This window comes from Lissotriton helveticus, chromosome 6 (genome assembly GCF_964261635.1).
Source record: "Lissotriton helveticus chromosome 6, aLisHel1.1, whole genome shotgun sequence".
NCBI lineage: Eukaryota > Metazoa > Chordata > Amphibia > Caudata > Salamandridae > Lissotriton > Lissotriton helveticus.
This window is the reverse complement of record NC_136067.1, coordinates 446,155,378-446,178,895: the sequence shown is the minus strand read 5'-3', so window position 1 is coordinate 446,178,895 and position 23,518 is coordinate 446,155,378. Positions and strand designations below refer to the sequence as shown.

Genomic DNA, 23,518 nt, shown 5'->3' with positions numbered 1-23,518 from the left:
CATAGTTCTAACACTCCTTAAAACGTTTTGACAATATCTTATCAAATAATCTAAGCTAAAACGCCGACTCAGAGAGGGTGTTACCCTCAAGATCGTATGAGGCAATGTGTCCCTACAGATAGCCGATTAACAGCACAGTGAATCATCATGGTCAAATAATCCCCAAGACTGGAAGGGACTCGAGCATCTTAAAAGTTTTGAAACTGTAAAGGTTTATTAAATAATTAAAGTGGCATACAGAACACAAAAATAATAGTGACACTGTGTAGCCAAATAGGATGGAGAATTAGCATAACCCTTAATCAAATGCAGCAAAGAGAAAGACATGAAGTCATATCTTAGAGTGAAATAAGTCAAAGTCCTAATTGAGAAACAGACTAGTATGAGTCCTCTCTAAGTTGAGACAAACCAGACCCCGACACCTCCAGACAGATTTATATGACTAAATATGCTGTGGAAAGAGTATTGTCAGCATAAAGTGATCATACATAATTTCACAGATCGTCAAAACAGAATAAGAAATTAAATATAGTATCATCTAGCGCAGGGATCTCCATCTTATTCTGTAATAAGAGCTACTTATGTTCAATCAAAATCATCCTGAGCTACTGATATTGTTAGTGTTGTGACTGTGTCCACACCAGGTTAGTTTACAATAGTCGCCACCCTTGCAAGATCACAGCAATGATCACCTGAGTGAATCATTCAAGGCTGCCTGCAGTAACGTAAACGGCTTTATCAATTTAGGTATACATACATTCATTTAACCAAGCTAAAGCTTCTTTTTTACTAGGTTTGCCTGCATACAAAAGAGAAGAGCTACTTACAGGGAACTGTAGAGCTACAAGTTGCTTATGAGCTACTTGTTAGAGAGGCCTGATATACTACTCGCTGGAGAGGTCTGCCTATCAACATCCCAAAATAGGATAACCCATATTGACATAATTTTATCGGATTCGTTCGTACAAATCTAGTTACTCTCAAAATCATGACCGTCTCATTTATGAATAGGCCTTCAGTAGCAAAGGAGGGAAGAGATTTGAATGTGGCAAAAGGCTACCTCTGGAGTTCTTCAAGAATAGCAACATGACCATACAAAACATAACGGTGCACATTTTGCTTTGTGCGATGTGAGGAAAAGTGAAACACACCATAGCTGCGTTAAAATCCAAGATTGAGTTTGACCTAGTTCTGGCTGACATTGTTTAGTCATTCTGTGTTTGACTTAGGGTGGCGAAGCGAGCTAAAGAACGATGATGGATTCAACCCAGATCTGTGACTGGGGTGAGGTGTCTGAAAAGTTTCAGCGCTCCGTCCATCATCACCTTGTGTTTTCCTTTTTTAGTCCAGCACAGGTAAACATGATTTTGCAAAGTGCAGTGTGTTCGTTTCAGTGCAAAAATATTCATAATGATAGGCACACAATTGTAATAATTCGGAATCCTCTTCAATCTCTAAAAATACCATATCTCAACCCTAACCTGTATTACACAACATTACCTAAACGTTTCAACCACCCTAACTCTATTCTTAAACCTAAGCCTACAGTGGTAAAATCACGTAAACTTTCACATAAGTTATTATTATTTTTATTAACGTACATCGTTATATCGTATACAGTGCAGAGGAAGAAACTAGGTACAGTACAACCTGTGAGATCAGTTACAAACCATAATCTGCAACAGAACGCCATGTGGAGTCATTATGGGGAGGGGGAGTCAGCCTGTCGATATTATGCGGACGGTTGCAAATATGTCCTCTATAGGTGTTCCAAAGGTCCCAGATCTTGGACCACTTTTTAGGGCAACCACGGGATGTGTAGACTGTTTTTTCCCTAAACATACAGCAGTCTAGGTCTTCTTTACAGGCGTTTACTGTGGGTGTCAGTGAAAGTTTCCATTGTTGAATACATTTTCATTATTAACAATTTTTAAGTTTTGTGATTTTATTTCTGCCCAGTTTTTTTTTTTGCATTATGAAATAATTCTAATTTTGGTAGAAAATAGAATTTACTTGGACAAGCAAGGGGCAAATTACCGTCATTAGTATCTCCTACATCATCACACAGACATTTTGTTAATGGTCCTTCAAGTACGACATTCGCTTATTTGCTTGTCACTTGTCAGAATAACACAAAAGTTTCATAGCCATTGATCAGGAAATTCAATGTACTCAGGTACTTGAGCCATTGTTCACAGCATATTTACCAAATTCAGTTTTCCACAGACCAACATCTTTGTAATATGAGTAAACACAAAATGCTCAGATTACACATCCAGATTCAATGCATTGTGGTTAAAAGACATTGCCCTACATATCATTTGGTATGTGTCCTTTCCTTCCACTTTCCTCCCGCTACCACTCCTGAAACAGTTAATAAGGAAATGCTGTCTCACCCAGCCCTCATATTGATGGTCGTAACGTGGACCACACAACCGTGACTCTCACAACTAATGGAAATGTCCCCTGAACCACACTGCAAGTTTCCAACATATCAAACTCTGTTACTGAGGTGTTGTTGACATGTTAACTTTCACGGACCATATGTGCCTAAACCTTCTAGTTTGACTGTTTCAATGTCCTGCAGAGAAAGTCTGTAAGAGGACTCTGAGGCAATTTCTCAGCCAAATGTATCACTGCGCAGTAATAAAGAAGACCTCATTCACTCTCTCGCTACATCATCTGCAGCAGCATTTGTGGTGTTTGCTTGATGTACACTTACATCACTCCTCCATTTGCATATTCCTGGCCCTTCTCTCTTCAGGGTGCTAGTCGCATATGCTTTTAGAAGGTCTTACGCAGGTCATAACTGGCATATCCAACATTGAACACAGTTTTCACGCCACTGATATTTCGTTCTTTTAAGTCATTGCTCATGTGCCCTTTGCACAATTTGACTTTCAAAGTGGCATTTTTAAATGTTGTATAGGCTATCTGGACTTCAGTTTCTAGCTGTGACTTTCTGTAGATACGTTGGGACAGAGTTGTCATGCAGACATATTCACAATTAATCACCAACGTAGTATTTGCTCACTTCACGTGAGTGGATGAAAGTAGTGGATGAAAGCAGCGTTACCTTTCATTGATAACATTTCTTCAGCTGACACATGCAGGACAACTACATCTTCACTGCATGTACTCCCTAAATAGCACCTTGAGACTAGTCATAGTAGACCAGTGCCAACAGTGGGAAAGAATGAGTTTGCTTCCACTCACACAGCACCACCACCTCCAGGAGGAGAGAGGGACCTTCTTGAAATAAATGTGCAGTATGTGTAACAATGGTCTTACAACTTGGTTCTTTCCCCCCTCCCCCCTGATGAAGTGGGGTGAAGCATCACCATTTCTAAGCACATTGCCTTACTTTGCATTTTTACTCTCGAAATCAGCTTGTACAAACCAAGATAGTCTTAAGGCGGCAACAGCAATATAAGTCAATATGTTTTTTGTGTCTCACCACGAATCTCTCAGTCTACACTTATTGATGATGCCCAGTACTTTCTATTTCATCTAAGTGCGAACCCATCAACGATATGGCAAGCTAAAAATACGGCTGGCACATTGTGAAAAAGCTCCAGCGGCAGAACTATTCTCTTAGATAACTAACATTTTGGCCTTACACTTGCTGTCCCTTGAAAGGGGAACACTCTACCTACTCCGAACATTGGGAGATCATCTGTTCCCAGAAGGGGGATAAGATGCTCAGGTCCTGCATTCAGTTCATGAGCTTGACTTTGTGGTTCCTGAAATGAGCCGTTAACTACATGAAAAGGAAGGAATTTACTAAGATATTAGGAGTAGGTGCTTTATATACATTACTCCTCAGAATAGAAAGTGAACCCTCTACGTTAACCTATGTGTTGTTTCTTATTTGGATTATTCAGGCTTATTCAGGCATTAAAAATGAAGGTTGATTACAGAAATTTTTTATTTATTATTCTTTAGGAACTTGTAACGACCAAAATGTACAAATTTCAATGATGACGATATAGCAGTAAAAATAAATCTGTTCACACAGAGGTCCCAAAACAGGTATACTGTATCACATTTGTATCATCTCTGTCAAACTTAAAAATATAAACGCTATCTTGCTACAACTAATATTTGATAAAACATAGATATCTTCAGTTCACCAAACACCTTAATTAAGCATTGTCTATTTTAGCACTTAGCTACCAGCCATTGGACAGTTGTGAACTCCGCAGATTGCAAAACTTTGCTTCTGGTTTTATATTATAGACTTCGACCACCTTAGTTTAAATGAAACAACCAAGCAGCATTTTATTTCTAACTCTCCGCATGCAACGAAGTATGACATTCAGAAACACAGTTCCCCTTGAAGTCGGGGCTCTAGTAGCTTTCAAGCGAATTCCTCTCCCACCCTCCTTTGTGTAATGTGTTCAGAGTTGTTCCCCATCCATAGCAGGAAATGCAAGCTATTGGGTCTGATCCAGCGGCCTATAGAAAATATATCATAAACAACGCTACCCAACTTCATAACCTATAAATAAAATTCTATACTAAATATGGACCCATTTATAAACCTGACATATTTTGGGCCTACTGAATCAGGTGGTCAGATTAAATCTATATACATATTATCTACAAACTATATACATTTTATACATCTGCGAAAGGAATATTGTCATTAGAATAAAACTTAACCATTTAGATGACCACCATTGGCGACGTGATCTAGCTAATAGTAACCTACACTCCTGAATAACCAAGACCAGCTTGTTTGTCAAAAGTAAGATTTTATTTACTAAATTATGGTATATAAGTTGATAGTTTTATAAATGAATTTTATTAGCAATAAAGCAAGCATGATTGTAAAGAAATATGAGAAAATACAATTTAAGCAAGTAAATCAAATTTAAAGTGAATATATAAAGTTTAGCATTTCTAAAACCTAATTCCCTAACTGAGCTAAATAGATAGAAATTAAAGTAAAGTTCTTTGAGGATTCTTACGTGCTCCACGCAAAGTCCGTCAGCACTTCACCCTCATCGGAAAGTCAGAAAGCAGCAGCCAGCCCATCCCTAAGGGCATGACTTTTTATACCTTTCTACGCTAACTGAACTACGCAAAGGAAAGTTTTCAGAAATCTTCGACGTCCCATTGGCTGAGAGTGACAAGTGACATGTCACCCACTTTTCAAAAGTTCTATTAAATCACTTTTCTTAGAGACCATTGTCTCTTCCACGTGAAACCAGGAGCTTCCTGAGTTTGCAACAAATGTTCAAATTTGTTCTCACTACGTCCAAGCAACTTCCGCGGATGCCAAGTTAAGGCTGACAAAATGTTCATTTTCGACCTTGGCCATGTCCGACAGAATGATGACAGCACATCAGTTTTTGCTTTGTGAATGCAGCTTTGATAATCGCTTTAATTCAGAATGGGCGTCTCGTGACTTTTGCAGAATTACAAGTCAGCTCTTTTCTGCGACTCAAGTGACTAGGCCCAAAAGCAGGCAACTTAAGCTTTCTAGTATAAAACAAACACAAGAAAAGTATTAATGTGAGAAATAATGTAGATTCTGTATCCACCCCAAGATTTACTAATTAATTAACCCACCCGATTAATCAAAATGTTACCTAGCCAAAGCAAACAAATAAAGCAGCGTTTATATCTACCAGTCTCCGTTATTCCATGAGACTCATATGCACCTAGAATAGTAGAAATGACATCACACAGACAAGGAAAAGCAAAACAAGCACATGCTTCTCTTAAGTTTGCAGCAGTTAGTAATGACAAAAACGAAAACAATAAATTATTTTATTATTTTACACGAACAAAAAGATGCAACAATTATGCACGTTTTTGAGCACACATGTTAGTCCCCCCATGTGTAAAGTTTAATCTAAGTTGTATTAGCACGACATATCACAAATCATTAATATTATTATTCATGTTATGGAAATGTGACTTCACGAGATTAAACAAAATTTTGTTTTCTATCTCGCTCCATCAACTCCCTCATCTGGTGATTAACAAATCACCACACCAGCACTCAAAATTTTGATAATTTAAATTTCTAAGAAATCGATTCAAATTCATTTGTATCAGTAAACCTAAAAGTCTGTTTCTGCATAATCTTTGGAATTAGCATAACGCTCTCTATGTAACTCCTGTAATTCGATCTCCCTTTCTTCTTCTTTTCTGAGTTTATAGATTCTTTTCTTTTCTTTAAACTGTTTCTTTCTTTTATGTAACAAACAACCTATTTTGGTCAAAATAAAAATAAATACTATTATAATCAAAGGTGCCAGAATCTTGCCAAGAATTGAACTTCCGATATTATGAAACCAGTTTTTAATTGCTTGAAACCTTTTTGAAAGTTTCCCTGTAAAATCATCTTCTTCTAAAGGAATTATCTCTGAATGTATTTGTGTAATATTTTTAATATACATTTCAATATTCTTACTTTCATCAGGTATATATGTACAACAATGTTGTACATGTAAAATGCCACAGACTCCTCCCTCTTTTGCTAGGAGTATGTCTAAAGCAAGGCGGTCTTGAATTACCATAGATCTAATTGCAATAACTTCAACATTCACTAATTGAAATCCATCAGCTGTGTCAGTCGATAATCTATCAACTATAGTGGATAATTTTCTAATTCTTCCTGCATTTAGGGTTATACCAACAAAAGGTATTACAGCTTGAAAAATATCTCCCAAAACTTCAGTAAAAGTTTCTCTTTTAACTCTATTTACATAATTATGAATTTTAAACAATCCTTCTGAATCTCTGTCAACATGAAACACTTTAGGAAAAACAATTCCCACATAACAAGTTCCATACCAGTGGTCTGGAAGGTTGTAGTAGGCTTTGTCACCACAAACAAAATAAATCCCAGGAAAGATAGGATCTTTTCCACCTTTAAATCCCCAACCTCCCAAAATCTGATAAGTATCTTCACAGTTACTTGCACCTACAAAATAATTATCAAAAAGTGTATTATCTCTTCTAATGCAAAGTTTTCCACTAACTGGTTTGTCTATGTGAATTGCAATATTTTCAAGCATTTTGCCATTTAATTTCTCATCCTCTTTCTGCCAGAAACCTGACTTAGTCTGCTTGACTAATTCATTCCTCTTATAAATTGTTCTTCTCTCCTCAACCATGTTCAAAAATTTCTTTCCTTCAGCACTTAATTTACATGTTAGATTATTCTTGTAAGCATACTCGTAAGTGAGTTCATTAGTAACAAGGAAAAATTCTCTCATTTGTTTTGCTTTCTTATGCTTATTTAAAGTATTATCAATCTTAATATTTGCAAAAATTTCATCATAATTTGAATAGTAATATTCTAAACGTCCAGTTTGATAAAATAAACTAGTTAATACACTACATGTTACAGCATAAGTGAGAGGAAGCATATTATATGTTACTCCCTCAGAAACAGAAGCAGGTAACTTAACGCAGACGTAGCAGTCTTTTGCATCCATTACCTTAACATATTCACTCAATAGCTTTGTGAATGTATTACTTGAGAAATCACCAATTGATTTATCTTGATGAATGTTAGGCTGATGATCAATAACTTTTGCAGACGCACTATGTTTAGTTTGGCTAACCAGAGCTTTGCTTGTTAAGTTAACTTTGTGTAATTCTCTATTCATTTCCAAAGGGATAATTACAGCTAGAACCAACCAGAGCAGAACTAAAATGAGCAGACACACCAGAGTCATCTTACAGCATCTTTTAAAAACAGAACACTTTGAAGTGCTCTCCTTAACATAAGGCATTCTTGGTTAATTTTAGCTTAAAAATAAAATAAAAATAAATTTTAAAATTCTAAATTTATATTTACACCCCCCTTTTAAAATAATTTTTTTTTTATTTTTTTTAAAACCCTAAACAAGATTTCTTCGACCTTATGTCATACATAAGTTTTCTTCAACTAAACAGTTTTTCTTCGACCTTGTGTCAACTAACAAATTTTCTTCAGCCTTTTGCCAATTTAATATTTTTGTACCTCAATCATTGTCACTAATTTCTTGGATTTCGTTTTCTTCTTCACTACTATCATATATGTCAATAACAGGTGGAATTACTAAGTAAGTCCACTCAGGAGACTTGTATTTTTGGTTTGGTCTTATTATTCTCTTCCCTTTTCGCGATATCACTTCAATTTTTCTTCCAACTCCAACTTCTTTTCCAGGACTCTTTTGACTACTGATTTCTTCAACTTGTTCTTTTGGCTTTTTGATCAATCTGACTCTCAATCTTCCACCTGGCCAGTAGTCTGCTTTTCTCACGTACTTCTTCTTTGGTTCAGAATTATTTGATTCTGACTTCCAAGTCCTTTTCTTTCTGTTTTCACTTTCACCTTCCACGTCACTTTCTTCAGTTTCGTAGTCTGAAATTTCAATTGACTCAGGAACTTCTCTATTCGGCAATTTCACTCCTTCAGGAACTTCACTTTGTCTTCCATCACTGGTACTTGGTAATTCGTTCTCCTCCTCTTCCTCAATTACCCCCAACTTCCCAGATTTCGGATTTTTGTTCCTTACTTCAGAGTTTGTTCTCTGCCTTTCGATACTCTCCTGGTCTGAAACTTCTTTTTGTTCAGCTTCCTTTTCTTCAATGGAGACAACCGAATCTTCAGTTATCTTTCCTTTTAACAGATTCTCTTCACCTTCAGAATCTATTTCAATTATTTCCAAGTCTTTTCTTGTCAAATTTCCATTCACTGGCACAGTTTCCAGATGTCGACTTTCTTGTCGATCTTCAGAATCTGGAATTATTTCACCTTCTGTTTCGCCTTCTGCCTCAGAATCAGAATCATCTGTGGTATCACTTTCAATGTCAGAACTCTCAGGAGTTGGTACTGGAATAGTATGACTAGGATGAATCCAACGTTTCAATCCTCTGCACTTTACAGCATTAGTAGTGATCAAAATTATCTGCCTAGGTTTCTGCCATCTAGGAGCTAGACAATTCCTTCTCCGATGTACTTTCGTTCTGACCCAATCGCCAGGTCTCAGATCATGTGTCAAAACCTTTTCATCTGATTGAGCTTCAGTTCCCACCTGATTAGACACAGAAGTTACCATATCAGATAACCTTTTACAGTAATCCAAAATTGCACTGTCATTTATGCTCAACAGTTTACCTACAGGTACAAAAGCTTGCCTCATAACTCTTCCCATTAAAATTTCATGAGGACTCAAACCTGTCTTTTTATCTGGTGTACTTCTTAATGACATCAAAACAAGTGGAAGAGCATCAGTCCATTTTATACCTGTTTCAAGACACATTTTTCCAATTCTGTTTTTAATTGTTCCATTTATTTGTTCAACTACTCCTGATGCCTCTGGTCTGTATGCACAGTGTATTTTCTGCTCAATACTCAAAGCTTCGCAAATTAACTTCATCAGTTTGTTATCAAAATGGCTTCCTCCATCACTCTCAATAGTGACTGGAAAACCGTACCTTGGGATGATTTCTCTGAGCATTAGTTTTGCCACTGTAATTGAATCACAATGTCGTGTAGGGAAAGCCTCTACCCATCTTGAAAATAAGCACACAATTACAAGTACATATTTCAAACAATTGTGTAAGGGCATTTCAATGAAATCCATTTGTAACCTGGTAAAGGGACCACCTTCTCGACCAATTATTCCTGTCCCCACCACTGATTTTCTGTTTGGATTCATTTGTTGGCATGACAAACACCTTTGACAAAAAGATTCAGCAATAGTTCTAAACTTGGTATTGAACCATGTTTCTCTGAAAAGTCTAACCATAGAATCTCTTCCGAGATGTGCTGGACCATGATATAATCTGGCCATGTCAGCAATCAAGCAATTTGGTAAGACTACTCTGCCATCTTTGTAAACCCATACTCCATCTTCTTCACGTGGTCTACAATCTGATCTTAACCACAAGTCTTTTTCTTCATCTTCTGCTTCATTTTGTAAATCTCTAATCTCATGCCATGTTTCTACAACAGTTGTTAGCATTAATGAATTTGAATCAGTTTCTTTACTCCTCTCCCGATTGTATGAATAATTTTTCCTTGCGCAGTATTTAGCTGTTTCATCTGCGAAGGCATTTCCCTTGGAAATATAATCAGTTCCTCTAGTGTGCGCTGCACACTTAACAATGGCGATTTCTTTTGGCAATTGTATTGCTTCGATTAATCTCCTAATGAAAACTGCATTTTTAATTGGTGATCCTGCTGATGTCATGTATCCTCTCTGTGACCAGAGTTGTCCATAATCATGCACAACTCCGTACCCATACTGACTATCAGTAATGATGGTAACTCTTATATCCTTTGATATTTCACATGCACGAATTAAAGCAATCAATTCAGCCACTTGTGCTGAACGAACTCCTTCAAGACATGATGCTTCTTCAACATCTACGACTGTACAAACTGAATATGAAGCTTTCAAGACACCTCCTTCGGATCTTAAGCATGACCCATCTACAAAGTAGACAAAATCCGATTCAGACAAAGGTCTGTCTTTAATGTCTTTTCTTGGTTTAGTGCAGAATTCCATGACATCTAAACATTCATGTTCTGTTTCAATGTCATCAACAATTTCAGAATCAGGCAGTAATGTAGAAGGATTCAGATTTAAACATCTTGAAATCGAAACATTATCTGCTCCCAGTATGATTTTCTCATACTTTGTCAATCTGCTACTTGTTAAATGTTGAGTCTTACCTCTTGTCAGTAATATTTCAACTGAATGAGGCACAAAAACTTTCACTGGAAATCCCATTATAATCCCCTCACTTTGTTCGAGGCTGATACTTGTAGCTGCAACTGCTTTCAAACAACCTGGTAATGCTTTTGCAATTGGATCAAGAACTGCAGAAAAGTATGCAATAGGTTTCTTTAAATTTCCATGTCTCTGAATTAACACAGATAATGCACATCCTTCTCTCTCACTACAATACAGTTCGAAATCTTTCTCATAATTTGGCATACCTAAAGCAGGAGCTTGGCATAAGCTCTTTTTCAGGTTCTCAAAAGAGTCCATCTCAGCATCATTGAGAATAATTGGATCTTTTACATCTGACTTTGTCAGTCTTTGTAGTGGTTTTGCAATTACTGAAAATCCACTTATCCATTGTCGACAGTAACCAACCATTCCCAAGAACATTCTGACCTGTCTTTGTGTTCTTGGTGGTAACATTGCTTGAATCATTTTTATTCTTTCTATTGTTACTTGTCTTTTTCCCTTTGCAATTCTGTGACCAAGATATTTTACTTCTTGTTTGCAAAACTGTAGTTTTGCTGGGGACACTTTATGTCCTTCTTCTGCAAGGCGATTTAACAGAATTATTGTGTCTGTTACACAATTTTCTCTTGTCTTTGCAGCTATTAACAAATCATCAATATACTGCACTAGCGTAGACCTACCAGGTAAGTCTAGATCTTCTAATGATCTTTTTAACAGTTCGTTAAAAATTGAAGGACTTTCTGTATAGCCCTGAGGGATTCTTGACCATCCGAGGGTCTTACCTTGGAATCTGAAAGCAAAGATTTCATAACTGTCTGGATGTAAGGGAACAGTAAAGAATGCATTGCAAAGGTCAATGACTGTATACCATTCAGCATCATGTGGAATCTGAAATAGAATTACTGCTGGATTTGGAACCACAGGACAACATGGAACGACAATTTGATTAACCTTTCTCAAATCTTGTACGATTCTAAATGTTCCGTTAGACTTTTTAACTCCCATAATTGGTGAATTACAAGAGCTACTCTCCATTTCCTTTAATACACCTTGCTTGATTAATTTTTCAATTATAGGTGTAATACCTTCAATTGTTTCTGTTTTCATTTTATATTGTGGAGTGTTTGGAAATTCTATTCCCTGTTTCAATGTAATTTTAACTGGATCTACGTTTTTCATTAGACCCATCTCGTTTCCAGTAAAATCCCATATTTTAGATTTCACTGTTTCTTTGAGTTCTTCAGGTAAATCCTTTTCTTCAAATGCAGGAAACAATTTTGTTTCTTCTGCTTCCATCATCATCATTGTCATTCTGTATAAACCATCTTCCTCCATTGTTTGTAATTCAACTCCATCAGGAGAACAATATATTCTACAATTCATTTTACATAGGATGTCTCTGCCCAATAGATTTACTGGACTACTATTACAAACCACAAATCTGTGTTTATCTCTGTAGTTTCCAATTTCAACTGGTACTGGATCAGTTAAGTCAGTTTTAATTTGTTGATTACTTACTCCGACAACTTGGATGGTATCCCCAGAGAGAGGTAGGTTTTCGATTTCCACTGATCTAACAGTAGAACGGGTAGCACCAGTGTCCACTAGAAAAGTGATGTCTACATCATTAACTTTCCCGTTTACAAAAGGACCAGACTGGTCAACCTCAAGAGTGGCTCCAACAACACACTCTTCCTCCTCTCTCGGGCACCGTCAACAATAATCATCAGAATCGCTATCTTGACTTTCTGCTAATAAAAATTGTTGTGAAGCATTTTGCATTTGAACCCTTTGCTGCTTTTGCTGTTTTTGTGGTTTTATTACCTGTTCACTTCCCTGAAATCCCACGTTTGGATTATATTTTTGAACTCCCCCACAATTCGGAAAAGGTGGTTGTGGCAATTGGTCTTGACGATTATTCACCTGTTGTTGTTGCTGTTGCTGTAACTGTCGCTGAATATTTAATTCGTTTAACCCCTGTTGTATCTGTAGCTGTCGCTGCAGGTCAACACCATTCTGCATCTGTGGATTCAATAAGGGATTCTTTAAGTTTTTAGGAGGATGAGGACACTCGTCTCTCCAATGTCCAATTTCGCCACAATTAAAACAAGGTAATCTTTGTTTCAACTCCTCAATCTTTGGGCTAAATTTCTTTGGGAAATTATTACTTTTAAACTTTCCTTGTATCTGGTTTGTATTTCCAGTTTGAACAAAATTAGTGTTCTTATTTCCCATGCTGGCAATCTGTTGCTCAGCCACCTTTACCTGAGCCCACATGGCTTTCTCTTTCAGCTTCTTCTGTTTTACTTCTATTTCATCACTGCAATACTTTGCTTTTCTTAGAATATCATCTACAGATAGTGATTGCCATCCGACAATACTATTTCTGATCATTTCTCCAATTTCAGGTTTTAGTCCATAAACAAATCTATAGACAAAATGGCTCATGTCTTTTTCATCTAATTTTTCATAACCACTGTATTGTTTAAAAATTAACAGTAATCTTTCATAAAAAGAATGAACTGATTCTTTTGTCTCCTGTTCTGTTCTTTCTATTTTAACCCAATCGACTTCTTTGGGTGGAATTTTGTTTTTCATCCAAACAATTACTTTTTCATAAAAATCCATTACAAGTGGATTTGGAGCACCTGTTTCTTTGATTCGCTCAGGTTCTGTTTTTGGCCAACTAATCGATATTTTACATTCTGTCCAAAGATCAGATGGAACGACAATATCAAAAAATCCATCTAAATCAATCCACAGAACTTTTGACACTTTAATAAATCTATCGACTTGCCTGTACCACTCAACTGGTTTTTCCCTCAATTTTGGAAAGTCATTTGTAAATAACAGAATGTCCTGTCTCGACCAAGGGACATGAACATATCCTCCACCTGCAATTTCTCTCATTGGAAATTGTTTTGACAATTTTTCCAATCTTTCATCTTCCTTCTTTTTCGTCCATTTTACTCTCCATTTGTTCAGTTCTCCTAGCTTTTTGATATAGACAATCAAATCTTTAATATGAACTATTCTTCCCATTGAGTTTAAACTCTCAATGTCACTTTCTGAAAAGTCTAATCTGTAATGTTTCGCAAAATTCTTTTGTTTACTCACATCAATTTCAAGTTCTGCTGCTAGATCCTCTAGTTGATCATATTTGTTTTTCGTTTTCCACTGTATGCTTTTACAAATGAACAGTAGTTCATCATCTCGATAGTAATTTAAACTATCTGGACCAATTGTTCCAATTATTAATTCTTCGATATTCGCTTTTAATTTGGCCACATCTAGTTTTGGTGTGGTTACCCTGACTTCAGGACTCCCTATATCTGATATAGCACCCATTGGTGTTTTTGGAGATAAATCCTCATTAAAGGTTAAATCAGGCATTCTCGATTTAGAAGAGTTTATTTCAGATAAATCTGAATAAAATTTTTCAGCAGCCTTTTGAATTTCTGTATTTAAAGGAATAGTTAACCCAGTTTTGTTTGTTTCCCTTTGATCAAATACGGGCTGAACAGGACCAATTGTTACTGGAACTGTCACAGCTTCCATGCCTTTTGTCATTCTTTTTATTAATTCTTCTTTAGATCTTAAATATTCATTATAATCAATATCTTCAACATTTCTTGCCTCTCTTGTATAATCTTTTGGAGGTTCTCTTGCTCTTGGAGCCATTGTAAAATGTTTACCTTCATTTCGAGCATTCTCGAATTCTGGTCTTCTAGGAGTTTCAATGATTTCACAATTATTAGGATAAAGTTTAGGAGCTTCATTAATTGGAGGTGCACTCGGTGAAGTTTCAGTAGAAACCACCGGAGTAGACCATGATCTAGGAGGTCTCAAAGGCTGATTCTTTCTAGCAGTTGTATATATTTCTTCCATAACTGCATCCTCAGATTCACTTTCCATAGATTTCCCTGTAGGAGTACCCATTACCATTTCATGAATTAAATACAATCCTTCACTCATGTTTCCCTGTCTCCACATTCGCAATCTATCTTCATGAGTTTCTCTTCTCCAAGGTGGATTTTTAGAAGGTCTTTTAATCCCACTAGCTTCTCTTTGTAATTGATACATCTCGTCTTCCCACTCAACTAAAGCTTCAAATTGAGTTGGTCTCGGTTTCGGAACAAGAGTATTCATTTTCTCTCGTAAATTTCTTAAGACTTTTACATTAAATGAACCATCATCAGGCCAAGTTAAAACACCGTCGTTTTTAGTATAGCGTTTCCAACAATCGAACCATAAGACAGTATGATATCCATATTCACCTTCCATATACGCTGCAGGTGTTTTATACTTATGAAGTAGTTTACCACCTCGCGTTTCGATTTTCTTGTCAGGTGAAAATAAATTCTTAAACTTCTGAAATAATGTTGGCTTTTTCTCAACATGTTTAAAATGATAACTCATTTTTAGGAGTTAAATCTAATTCACAAAATCGTTCGTAAAATATTTCCGGGATGTTCCGAAAAACAACCAATCCGTGCGCGAAACACACCAACAAGCCAATGACAGTTGAGCTACGTCACTTTTCTGCTCAACCAATAAATTTGGAATTTTTCCGAAGGACCAATCAGCTCACAGGCCGTCAGAGACTCAAGAGCCAATCAGAATATAGCTTGTGACGTAGGTCACCCAATCCCAGCGCGGCTCTGTGACGTACACAGCAGCTGCGGTTTCTCGTTTCTCACTACTGGCGCTTACCCCTCCTTCACAAAATCTTTTCACAGCGCCATTTTAAGAACACTTTTCAGTGTAAATTAATTCTTAACAATGACTATAAAGACAACATCTGTTCGTTTCACTATTTAGGATAGTTTACATACATTCAAGTATCCACACTTCGGAATAGACGGCGCTATTCACACTAAGGATAATATTCAATTGTTAGTAGAGTAACCTTACCCCACCCTTCTAACACGTATAATTATGAACTCGCTTTGCTCTGAACCCACCGCGAAGTGAAAGTTCTAAGAGTTCCACTTGAACATAAAATACAATTCAAACTCGCACTTTCACACGGAAAATTTCCCTAATTTTCAAACACACATGAAATCCGTACAGGACTCTCACCTGTTTATAGAAATCATGCACCGTTAGCAAAATAACGACGTTATCCGTACAGGGCTCTCACCTGTTTATAGATATGAAACATGTATCCGTACAGGACTCTAACCTGTTTATAGATAATCATGCACCAACGCTAATTTACCCTTCACTCAAGCTCGGGTATAACTAATACTCTTATCACAGTGAGTTTTATGGAAGGCGCTTTGTCCCTATTCTCATGCTGCTTTAATTTCTTAGAAAACCCTCACTTTACAAGATTCAGACCTAGCCCTAAAACTGTGCTGCTCGGCGACAACACTATGGTACACGGCGATACCTCTTGTGATACTCGGCGATATCACTACAAACAGAACAGATGGCTTGCGTGACTAATTTCTCGCCACACAATCTATACCGGTATAGCTTACAGATAGCACGAAAAACGAACTCAACATGTGTTAAAACATCGATCCTATTTCCATACCATAATATTTTAGTAACCCTTAGCAACCACCATATTACCTTGGTTACTCTTAGCAACCATCAATTTCTGCTACCAGAGAATTGATCCAGCGGCCTATAGAAAATATATCATAAACAACGCTACCCAACTTCATAACCTATAAATAAAATTCTATACTAAATATGGACCCATTTATAAACCTGACATATTTTGGGCCTACTGAATCAGGTGGTCAGATTAAATCTATATACATATTATCTACAAACTATATACATTTTATACATCTGCGAAAGGAATATTGTCATTAGAATAAAACTTAACCATTTAGATGACCACCATTGGCGACGTGATCTAGCTAATAGTAACCTACACTCCTGAATAACCAAGACCAGCTTGTTTGTCAAAAGTAAGATTTTATTTACTAAATTATGGTATATAAGTTGATAGTTTTATAAATGAATTTTATTAGCAATAAAGCAAGCATGATTGTAAAGAAATATGAGAAAATACAATTTAAGCAAGTAAATCAAATTTAAAGTGAATATATAAAGTTTTGCATTTCTAAAACCTAATTCCCTAACTGAGCTAAATAGATAGAAATTAAAGTAAAGTTCTTTGAGGATTCTTACGTGCTCCACGCAAAGTCCGTCAGCACTTCACCCTCATCGGAAAGTCAGAAAGCAGCAGCCAGCCCATCCCTAAGGGCATGACTTTTTATACCTTTCTACGCTAACTGAACTACGCAAAGGAAAGTTTTCAGAAATCTTCGACGTCCCATTGGCTGAGAGTGACAAGTGACATGTCACCCACTTTTCAAAAGTTCTATTAAATCACTTTTCTTAGAGACCATTGTCTCTTCCACGTGAAACCAGGAGCTTCCTGAGTTTGCAACAAATGTTCAAATTTGTTCTCACTACGTCCAAGCAACTTCCGCGGATGCCAAGTTAAGGCTGACAAAATGTTCATTTTCGACCTTGGCCATGTCCGACAGAATGATGACAGCACATCAGTTTTTGCTTTGTGAATGCAGCTTTGATAATCGCTTTAATTCAGAATGGGCGTCTCGTGACTTTTGCAGAATTACAAGTCAGCTCTTTTCTGCGACTCAAGTGACTAGGCCCAAAAGCAGGCAACTTAAGCTTTCTAGTATAAAACAAACACAAGAAAAGTATTAATGTGAGAAATAATGTAGATTCTGTATCCACCCCAAGATTTACTAATTAATTAACCCACCCGATTAATCAAAATGTTACCTAGCCAAAGCAAACAAATAAAGCAGCGTTTATATCTACCAGTCTCCGTTATTCCATGAGACTCATATGCACCTAGAATAGTAGAAATGACATCACACAGACAAGGAAAAGCAAAACAAGCACATGCTTCTCTTAAGTTTGCAGCAGTTAGTAATGACAAAAACGAAAACAATAAATTATTTTATTATTTTACACGAACAAAAAGATGCAACAATTATGCACGTTTTTGAGCACACATGTTAGTCCCCCCATGTGTAAAGTTTAATCTAAGTTGTATTAGCACGACATATCACAAATCATTAATATTATTATTCATGTTATGGAAATGTGACTTCACGAGATTAAACAAAATTTTGTTTTCTATCTCGCTCCATCAGGTCGTACTCAGAAGTTCTCTCTTTGACTCTTTAGGAATTTAGTCAAGGGTGTACGTGGTGCTGCCGCACCATTATCCACTAGTCCCTCAAGACCAATTTGGCCCAATTCATGTCTTACCCACCCCTTCAGTGCACACCCGCGAGTTCTGCTCAGTATGGAGAAGGTGGGCTGCTTGCGTTCCACACAACAGCTACCGCCAGCGCAGTCTCTCTCTTCCAAGGTCACTCAGATGTCTCCCTACTCATGTAGATGTGGTAAGTTGATTTTGCTAAAGGTGGAGGGTTGCGGCGGGGAATCATTTCTTCAGCTCCCAGCTGGAGCCAGCAAGGATACAACGTCGTCCATGGCATCTCCGGCAATCCTCCGCACTGAGTTGTAGCAGTTCACTCAGTGTGGGTCTAACCAGTGGGTCATAGCCTGTCTCTTCTTTGGACGGTGGCCAGACTCCTTTGGCAGTGTTGGTACCGCAGGCTTGGCCAGCACAAGTGCCCGGCCCAGACGGTCACACGTCTTGGCACTCCCTGAAGTGGTCTTTTTTTACTGGTGGCCCTCTCTGGCATACGGGTCACAGATGTAAATAAGACCCACATGACAGTCAACACTCGGCTCAGACTATGGTGGCCCTCTCCTGGAATATGGGGGTCGCCGAAAACAATCCTGCATTTGGGCCACAGCCCGATTGGTTCTCAGCCGATTCATCACAGTACTGTTCCTCACATGTACCTCACTCCCTGCAAAGCTCTCCTCTTCCTCACAGGGATCACTGGTCTTGACAAACAAGCATGCAAGCTTGAGTGCTCCAAGGTAGCTGGGCTTGGTTTCTGTTGGTAATGTTCCCTCACTCAGCAGGGGGACTAGCAGTCCTATGCTCCCAGTACTGGTCACAGGAAGAAGTCTTGCAGAGCTTTCCCTACTCACAAAGCTGGCTGCTTTGCAGATGACAATATTTTGGGGACTCAACCTCTCCTTCTTATAGTCCTTTTTTGGACACCGAATGATAAGTGTCTCGGTCTTTGAAGTTTTATGTTTAGTGTTCTGCATCTTTTGAAATGGGGACTCGTCTTTCCTTCATGAAAGAGGTCTGACACAGCAGGCACAACTTTGATGCTAATTGTCCACAACACTATTCATGGGTAGCATGAGAGCAGCATCTGGATTGGCCGCAGGGGAGTCTGAAAGCCTGTGCTGCAGTGGAGCCAGAGAGGAGCAGCACATCTGTGATGCAGCGAATGGCACGCAAATTCTTTTAATTATCATTATTACTACATTTTCTCGTCGCTCGCCCCACCACTCTGCCCTGACACCAGACTCTACTGACATAGAATCTTGACATTGTAGACGTCTGCACGTGCAGAAATAAGTTCAGTAAGGAATCGAGCAGCAAAGCTGGCCAATGTTTACTATGTGTGGCTTCACTTTGAAAATTGGGCATATATCTGCCAATTGTTAAGCCCAACTGAAGGATTGGTATTAATAATGCATTCATTACTGGTAAGATATTTTGCCCATAGCTTTCTATCATCAATCTGGTTTAGATCCAGGCCTGCAGTTTTGCATGAGCACTAACCGCCATAACACATTCAGCTCATATCATCCATGCATTGCCTATGAATCCTTTTGATTTTTTTAAGGAAACATGCTTTTTAGGTCTTGCTTAGCGACGCGGCGCGAAAGCTCTGTCGCCAGCGAGATCTTTTGTTTAAATTGTCGTTTGTTGACACATAATGTTGCATGATGTATGAGGACTCCCTTGCTATGTGAACATCATTTTGCATTGAAACAAAAAGAGAACTATAATGAAGGCAATGGCGCCTTCAGTAAAGCGGCGCTCTTCTATGTGAAACGAGCATTGGCAAAGTCAACATGTCTCGTCTATATGAGAGCTCTTGGCCTTGCCAGTGCCTTTAAGCCACTGTTAGATCTGTTGTCATCCTTAGGGTGCTCTTCTCCCAACTTTTTGCCTGCTTACCTCCTCTTTTTGCTTTATCTGGTTTTGGGCCTAGGCACCTTACCACTGCTGGCCCGTGTTAAAGTGCATGTGCTTTTCCCCTAAACATGGTGACAGTAGTGTATACCTGATTGGCATATTTAGTTTACGTATAAGTCTCTTGTACAGTGGTATACCAGTTACCCAGAGCATGTAATTTAAATGCTACTAGTGGGGCTGCAGCACTGGTTGTACCACCCACACAAGTGGCCTTTTATATCTGTCTCAGGCCTTCCATTAAAAGGCCTATGTGTGCAGTTTACTGTCACTTCACTTTTGAAACCACTTGCCAAGTCTTAAACTCCCCTTTTATTACACATAAGTCACCCCGAAGGTACGCCCTAGGTAGCCCTAATGGCAGGGTGCTGTTAAGTAAAAGGTAGAACAAATACTTTTAAGTTTTACTGAACCGGCTTTGGCAGCCAGGGACCTCAGTTCTGCACTACTTGATGTAGTCACTGTATGTAAGGGACACAACAGTTGCCCACCTCTTACGGCCAATTATTCGCACATTAGAAGCCTTTGTACAGAAAATGAGACAATTAAAAAACATTTCTTTGGGACAGAGTGATAATATAAACCAATGTTAGTAGGGCAACAAGGACCTCTGTTGGAGTATGTTCTCTTTCTTTTTATATTCGTGCTTCACTTCACACATAGGCAGACAAGTGCGCAGCCACTGTGTTTTACCTACATATGGCTACTTCAGGGCTCTATTCTCCTGTGTGTTCCAACTGTGTTTTCGTATTTACTGAGATGAAATTTAGGCGTCAATTATTTTGTTGGCACATTTGCTGAATTGTAGAGCTCCATATCTGTTGTGGACAGAAACCACTGTTATCTGAGTCTGTATACCGGCTTTCACATCTTTAGTTGCGATGATAGTAATTCACAAGCACTGCGAGGTATATAATCGGACTCAGCTAACAGTGGTTTATGCCTACTAGAGAAGCCATATGTTGGCGAAACTGATTGGATACGCACTTCTCTGCCTATGTGCGAAATAAGGCACAAATTGAAAAAAAGAACTTACATTGGGCTCGATTATCACTTTGCCCTAAATACATTTTTGCAGTTGCCTCTAACTTTTTGTGCAAACCCTTAAGTTTGACACTTCCTGATAGTGACAAACAGCTACATTTATATTCACTAGTTTGAGGCTTACTCCTCTCGTAGTCTAACATTGGGAATTTCTTAAAACACCTTTAAGCTGTAGTTCCTGATTGGAAAGGAGTTGCTTCATCCTGTTTTATATCTTTGGAATGGTAATGATGAAGTCTCTTATGTGGTTAATTTTAATTTCGCATTACTGTTTTAGAAATACCACATTTAAAAAATGGACATTTCTCTGCTCTTACTGCTGTGTGTGCGCGCCCTGCAGCCTGTCTTCAATATATGTCTGGGGAGTGGGCCGCTACACTTTGTACATTCTCTCACAAACACAGGAAGGGTGGGTGTGACAGAGAACTCATATGTATTCATCTGCATTATAATAGCTCTTCCTGGGCAAGAGGAAGGAGACAGAGCTAACACTTGCAGCTGAATAAGCAGTGACCTGTTTCCTACACAATGGGCTGATTACCCCCCACCTATAGCCTGGCAGTCAGGACTGGGATGAAAGGGAACCTGTGCATTTCAAGGCCTACTTTGAAGCCATAACTTAAAAGGCACATTTGTGTAGAAGTATCGGGGCTCTGGCCCTACCAAGACAGTACACTAATGGACCTGTGAAAAACTGCCAGGAGTAAAGACCGCTGTGCTACAAGGATTGCCACTCTGCTTGACTGACTGTTCTGAAGGATCTGCTTCTCTGCTTTGCTGAGCTGCCCTGCTGCCTACTGATCTCTACCTTGCTGAGGACAAGGATTGTATCCATCTCACTTGAACCCAGGGAGTGACTCGTAGGGCTTGCTGGCTTGCCCTCTGTTCTGAAATCTTAGGGTTATCAAAGACTTCTTACAACACTGCACGTGCTGGACTTTGTCATCTGTGAGTCCTCCATTGCCTGTGGTGGCAATTCAGTCCTGAGCCTCCGAAGTGGATTCTGCAACTATTTTTGCTTCAAAATTGACAGTAACGACTGTGCGCCATTGTAACCGATGCATTGCCCTCCAGTTCTAACAGCCACATTGTACAGCAGCCTGGCTGCTTTTCAGCATGGCTAAAAGTTAGTGGTGTGGCATAGGGTGAACTTCGACTCATCTCAGACCTCAATCTACTACTCTCTCCAATACACTAACCTATTTCTCACCCTATACATCTCTCAATATATCCTCTACCTCCCCTCTCTGACTCATCCCAAAACCCATTCTACCACTATCATCCCCAAAATAACAATTTCTAGACTCTTTCCTCCTCTACTCCTTTGCATCTTCTCATACCTCTTTTATTATTCAGATCTCCCAAACAAATCTTTCTAAGCCCTTCCCTCTTATGTCCACCGCTCAAATTCATTTCAAGTCTCCCTATACTAATTCACCACTAATCCATTTTGGGTTCCGGAGTCTTATGCTACTCGCCGAAAAAGCGTTTTGACGCCTCTCAGCGTATCTGAATCAACCATTAACATCTCTGTCTCGGGTTTCAGGGTCACACGGTGCCCTCATGTATAGAGGTGTGATATGTGTCTAGGTGATCAGCAACCTTATTTACTCACTTTTCACATACCCCTTCTTGTTAATGTGAGAGGGAGGATAGGTAACAGTTGAGTCCCTTCGGAATATAATCTATTTTATACACATTTGTGCAGCAAGAAAAAGAAAAATGTTGTTTGATGGGGGGTTTGGGTGTTAAGTCTTTGTTTTTATTTGATCAAATGTCTCCTTTATGTTTACTTAAGTTGGATCACTCTCGGGGGGAGAATACAATATTGTGTGTATTTTTTTCTTTAGTGGAGAATAGACAGTGCTGCAACGTCTACATATGAAATAGGAAGTCCTCCTGATTATCGAGGTGATGCCTGCATGAGGAGACATGGCATTATCATGAATCATATTGCCCGGCAGGTACTGTATCCTTTTTTGCTTTTATCATCTTAGTTGTGAACTTTGTTTTGTATTGCAGTGGATTATAGACAGTGGTGCTGTTTCTGACTGGAATATAGGATCCTCCCCTGATGTAAGGGCACTAAGCTGTCTAAGAAGGCATGGGATCGAGACTACCCATAAAGCACAGCAGGTATATAACCGCAAATTCAAATACAATTCTTTGCTTCAGAATTTTTGATGCTCTCTACCCTCAATGTGTTTGTGCACAGAACTGTCTCTAATAACAGTTAAACCAAGCGAAGAAACTGAATCTATACATATCTTCCACATAATTTTGCTCCGAGTTCGATTACGCAAATTTAACAGGTGTTTTCATTAAAAAGTTTCAGTCAGAAAAATAGTAAAATCTGAACTGTTGTTATATATTCATAACAGCAGTTGGAAACTGAATCTAAAATACCTCCATAGCAAATACTTTTGGTAATTCCTATTTGCTTGCTACCTTTTAAAGATGAATCTGTTGAACAGTTAGGTATTGGCTATTGCATACATTATTCTTTTAATGCATCAGTTCTTTAAAAGCTAAATGAAGTTATAGTTCAGTAACAAGTCTCCATTTTCTATTTTTGTGAGGTTTTGATTCAGATTGTTAGTGGCCTCCTTTAAAGCAATATTAATCA

The 23,518-nt window shown here is 38.2% G+C and overlaps 1 protein-coding gene across 2 annotated transcripts in view; it reads left to right on the top strand.

Moving 5' to 3' along the window:
- Window positions 1–23,518, top strand: part of ACP1 (acid phosphatase 1) — a 105,615-nt gene that overhangs the window by 19,496 nt on the left and 62,601 nt on the right. Inside the window, exon 3 of one of the 2 annotated variants that reach the window (XM_078647886.1) lies at window positions 22,915–23,028. In XM_078647886.1, coding sequence (XP_078504012.1) covers window positions 22,915–23,028 — 114 coding nt within the window. Of the gene's footprint in view, window positions 1–22,742; window positions 22,857–22,914; window positions 23,029–23,518 lie in introns of both variants that reach the window. The other variant, XM_078647887.1, reaches the window with a different exon arrangement.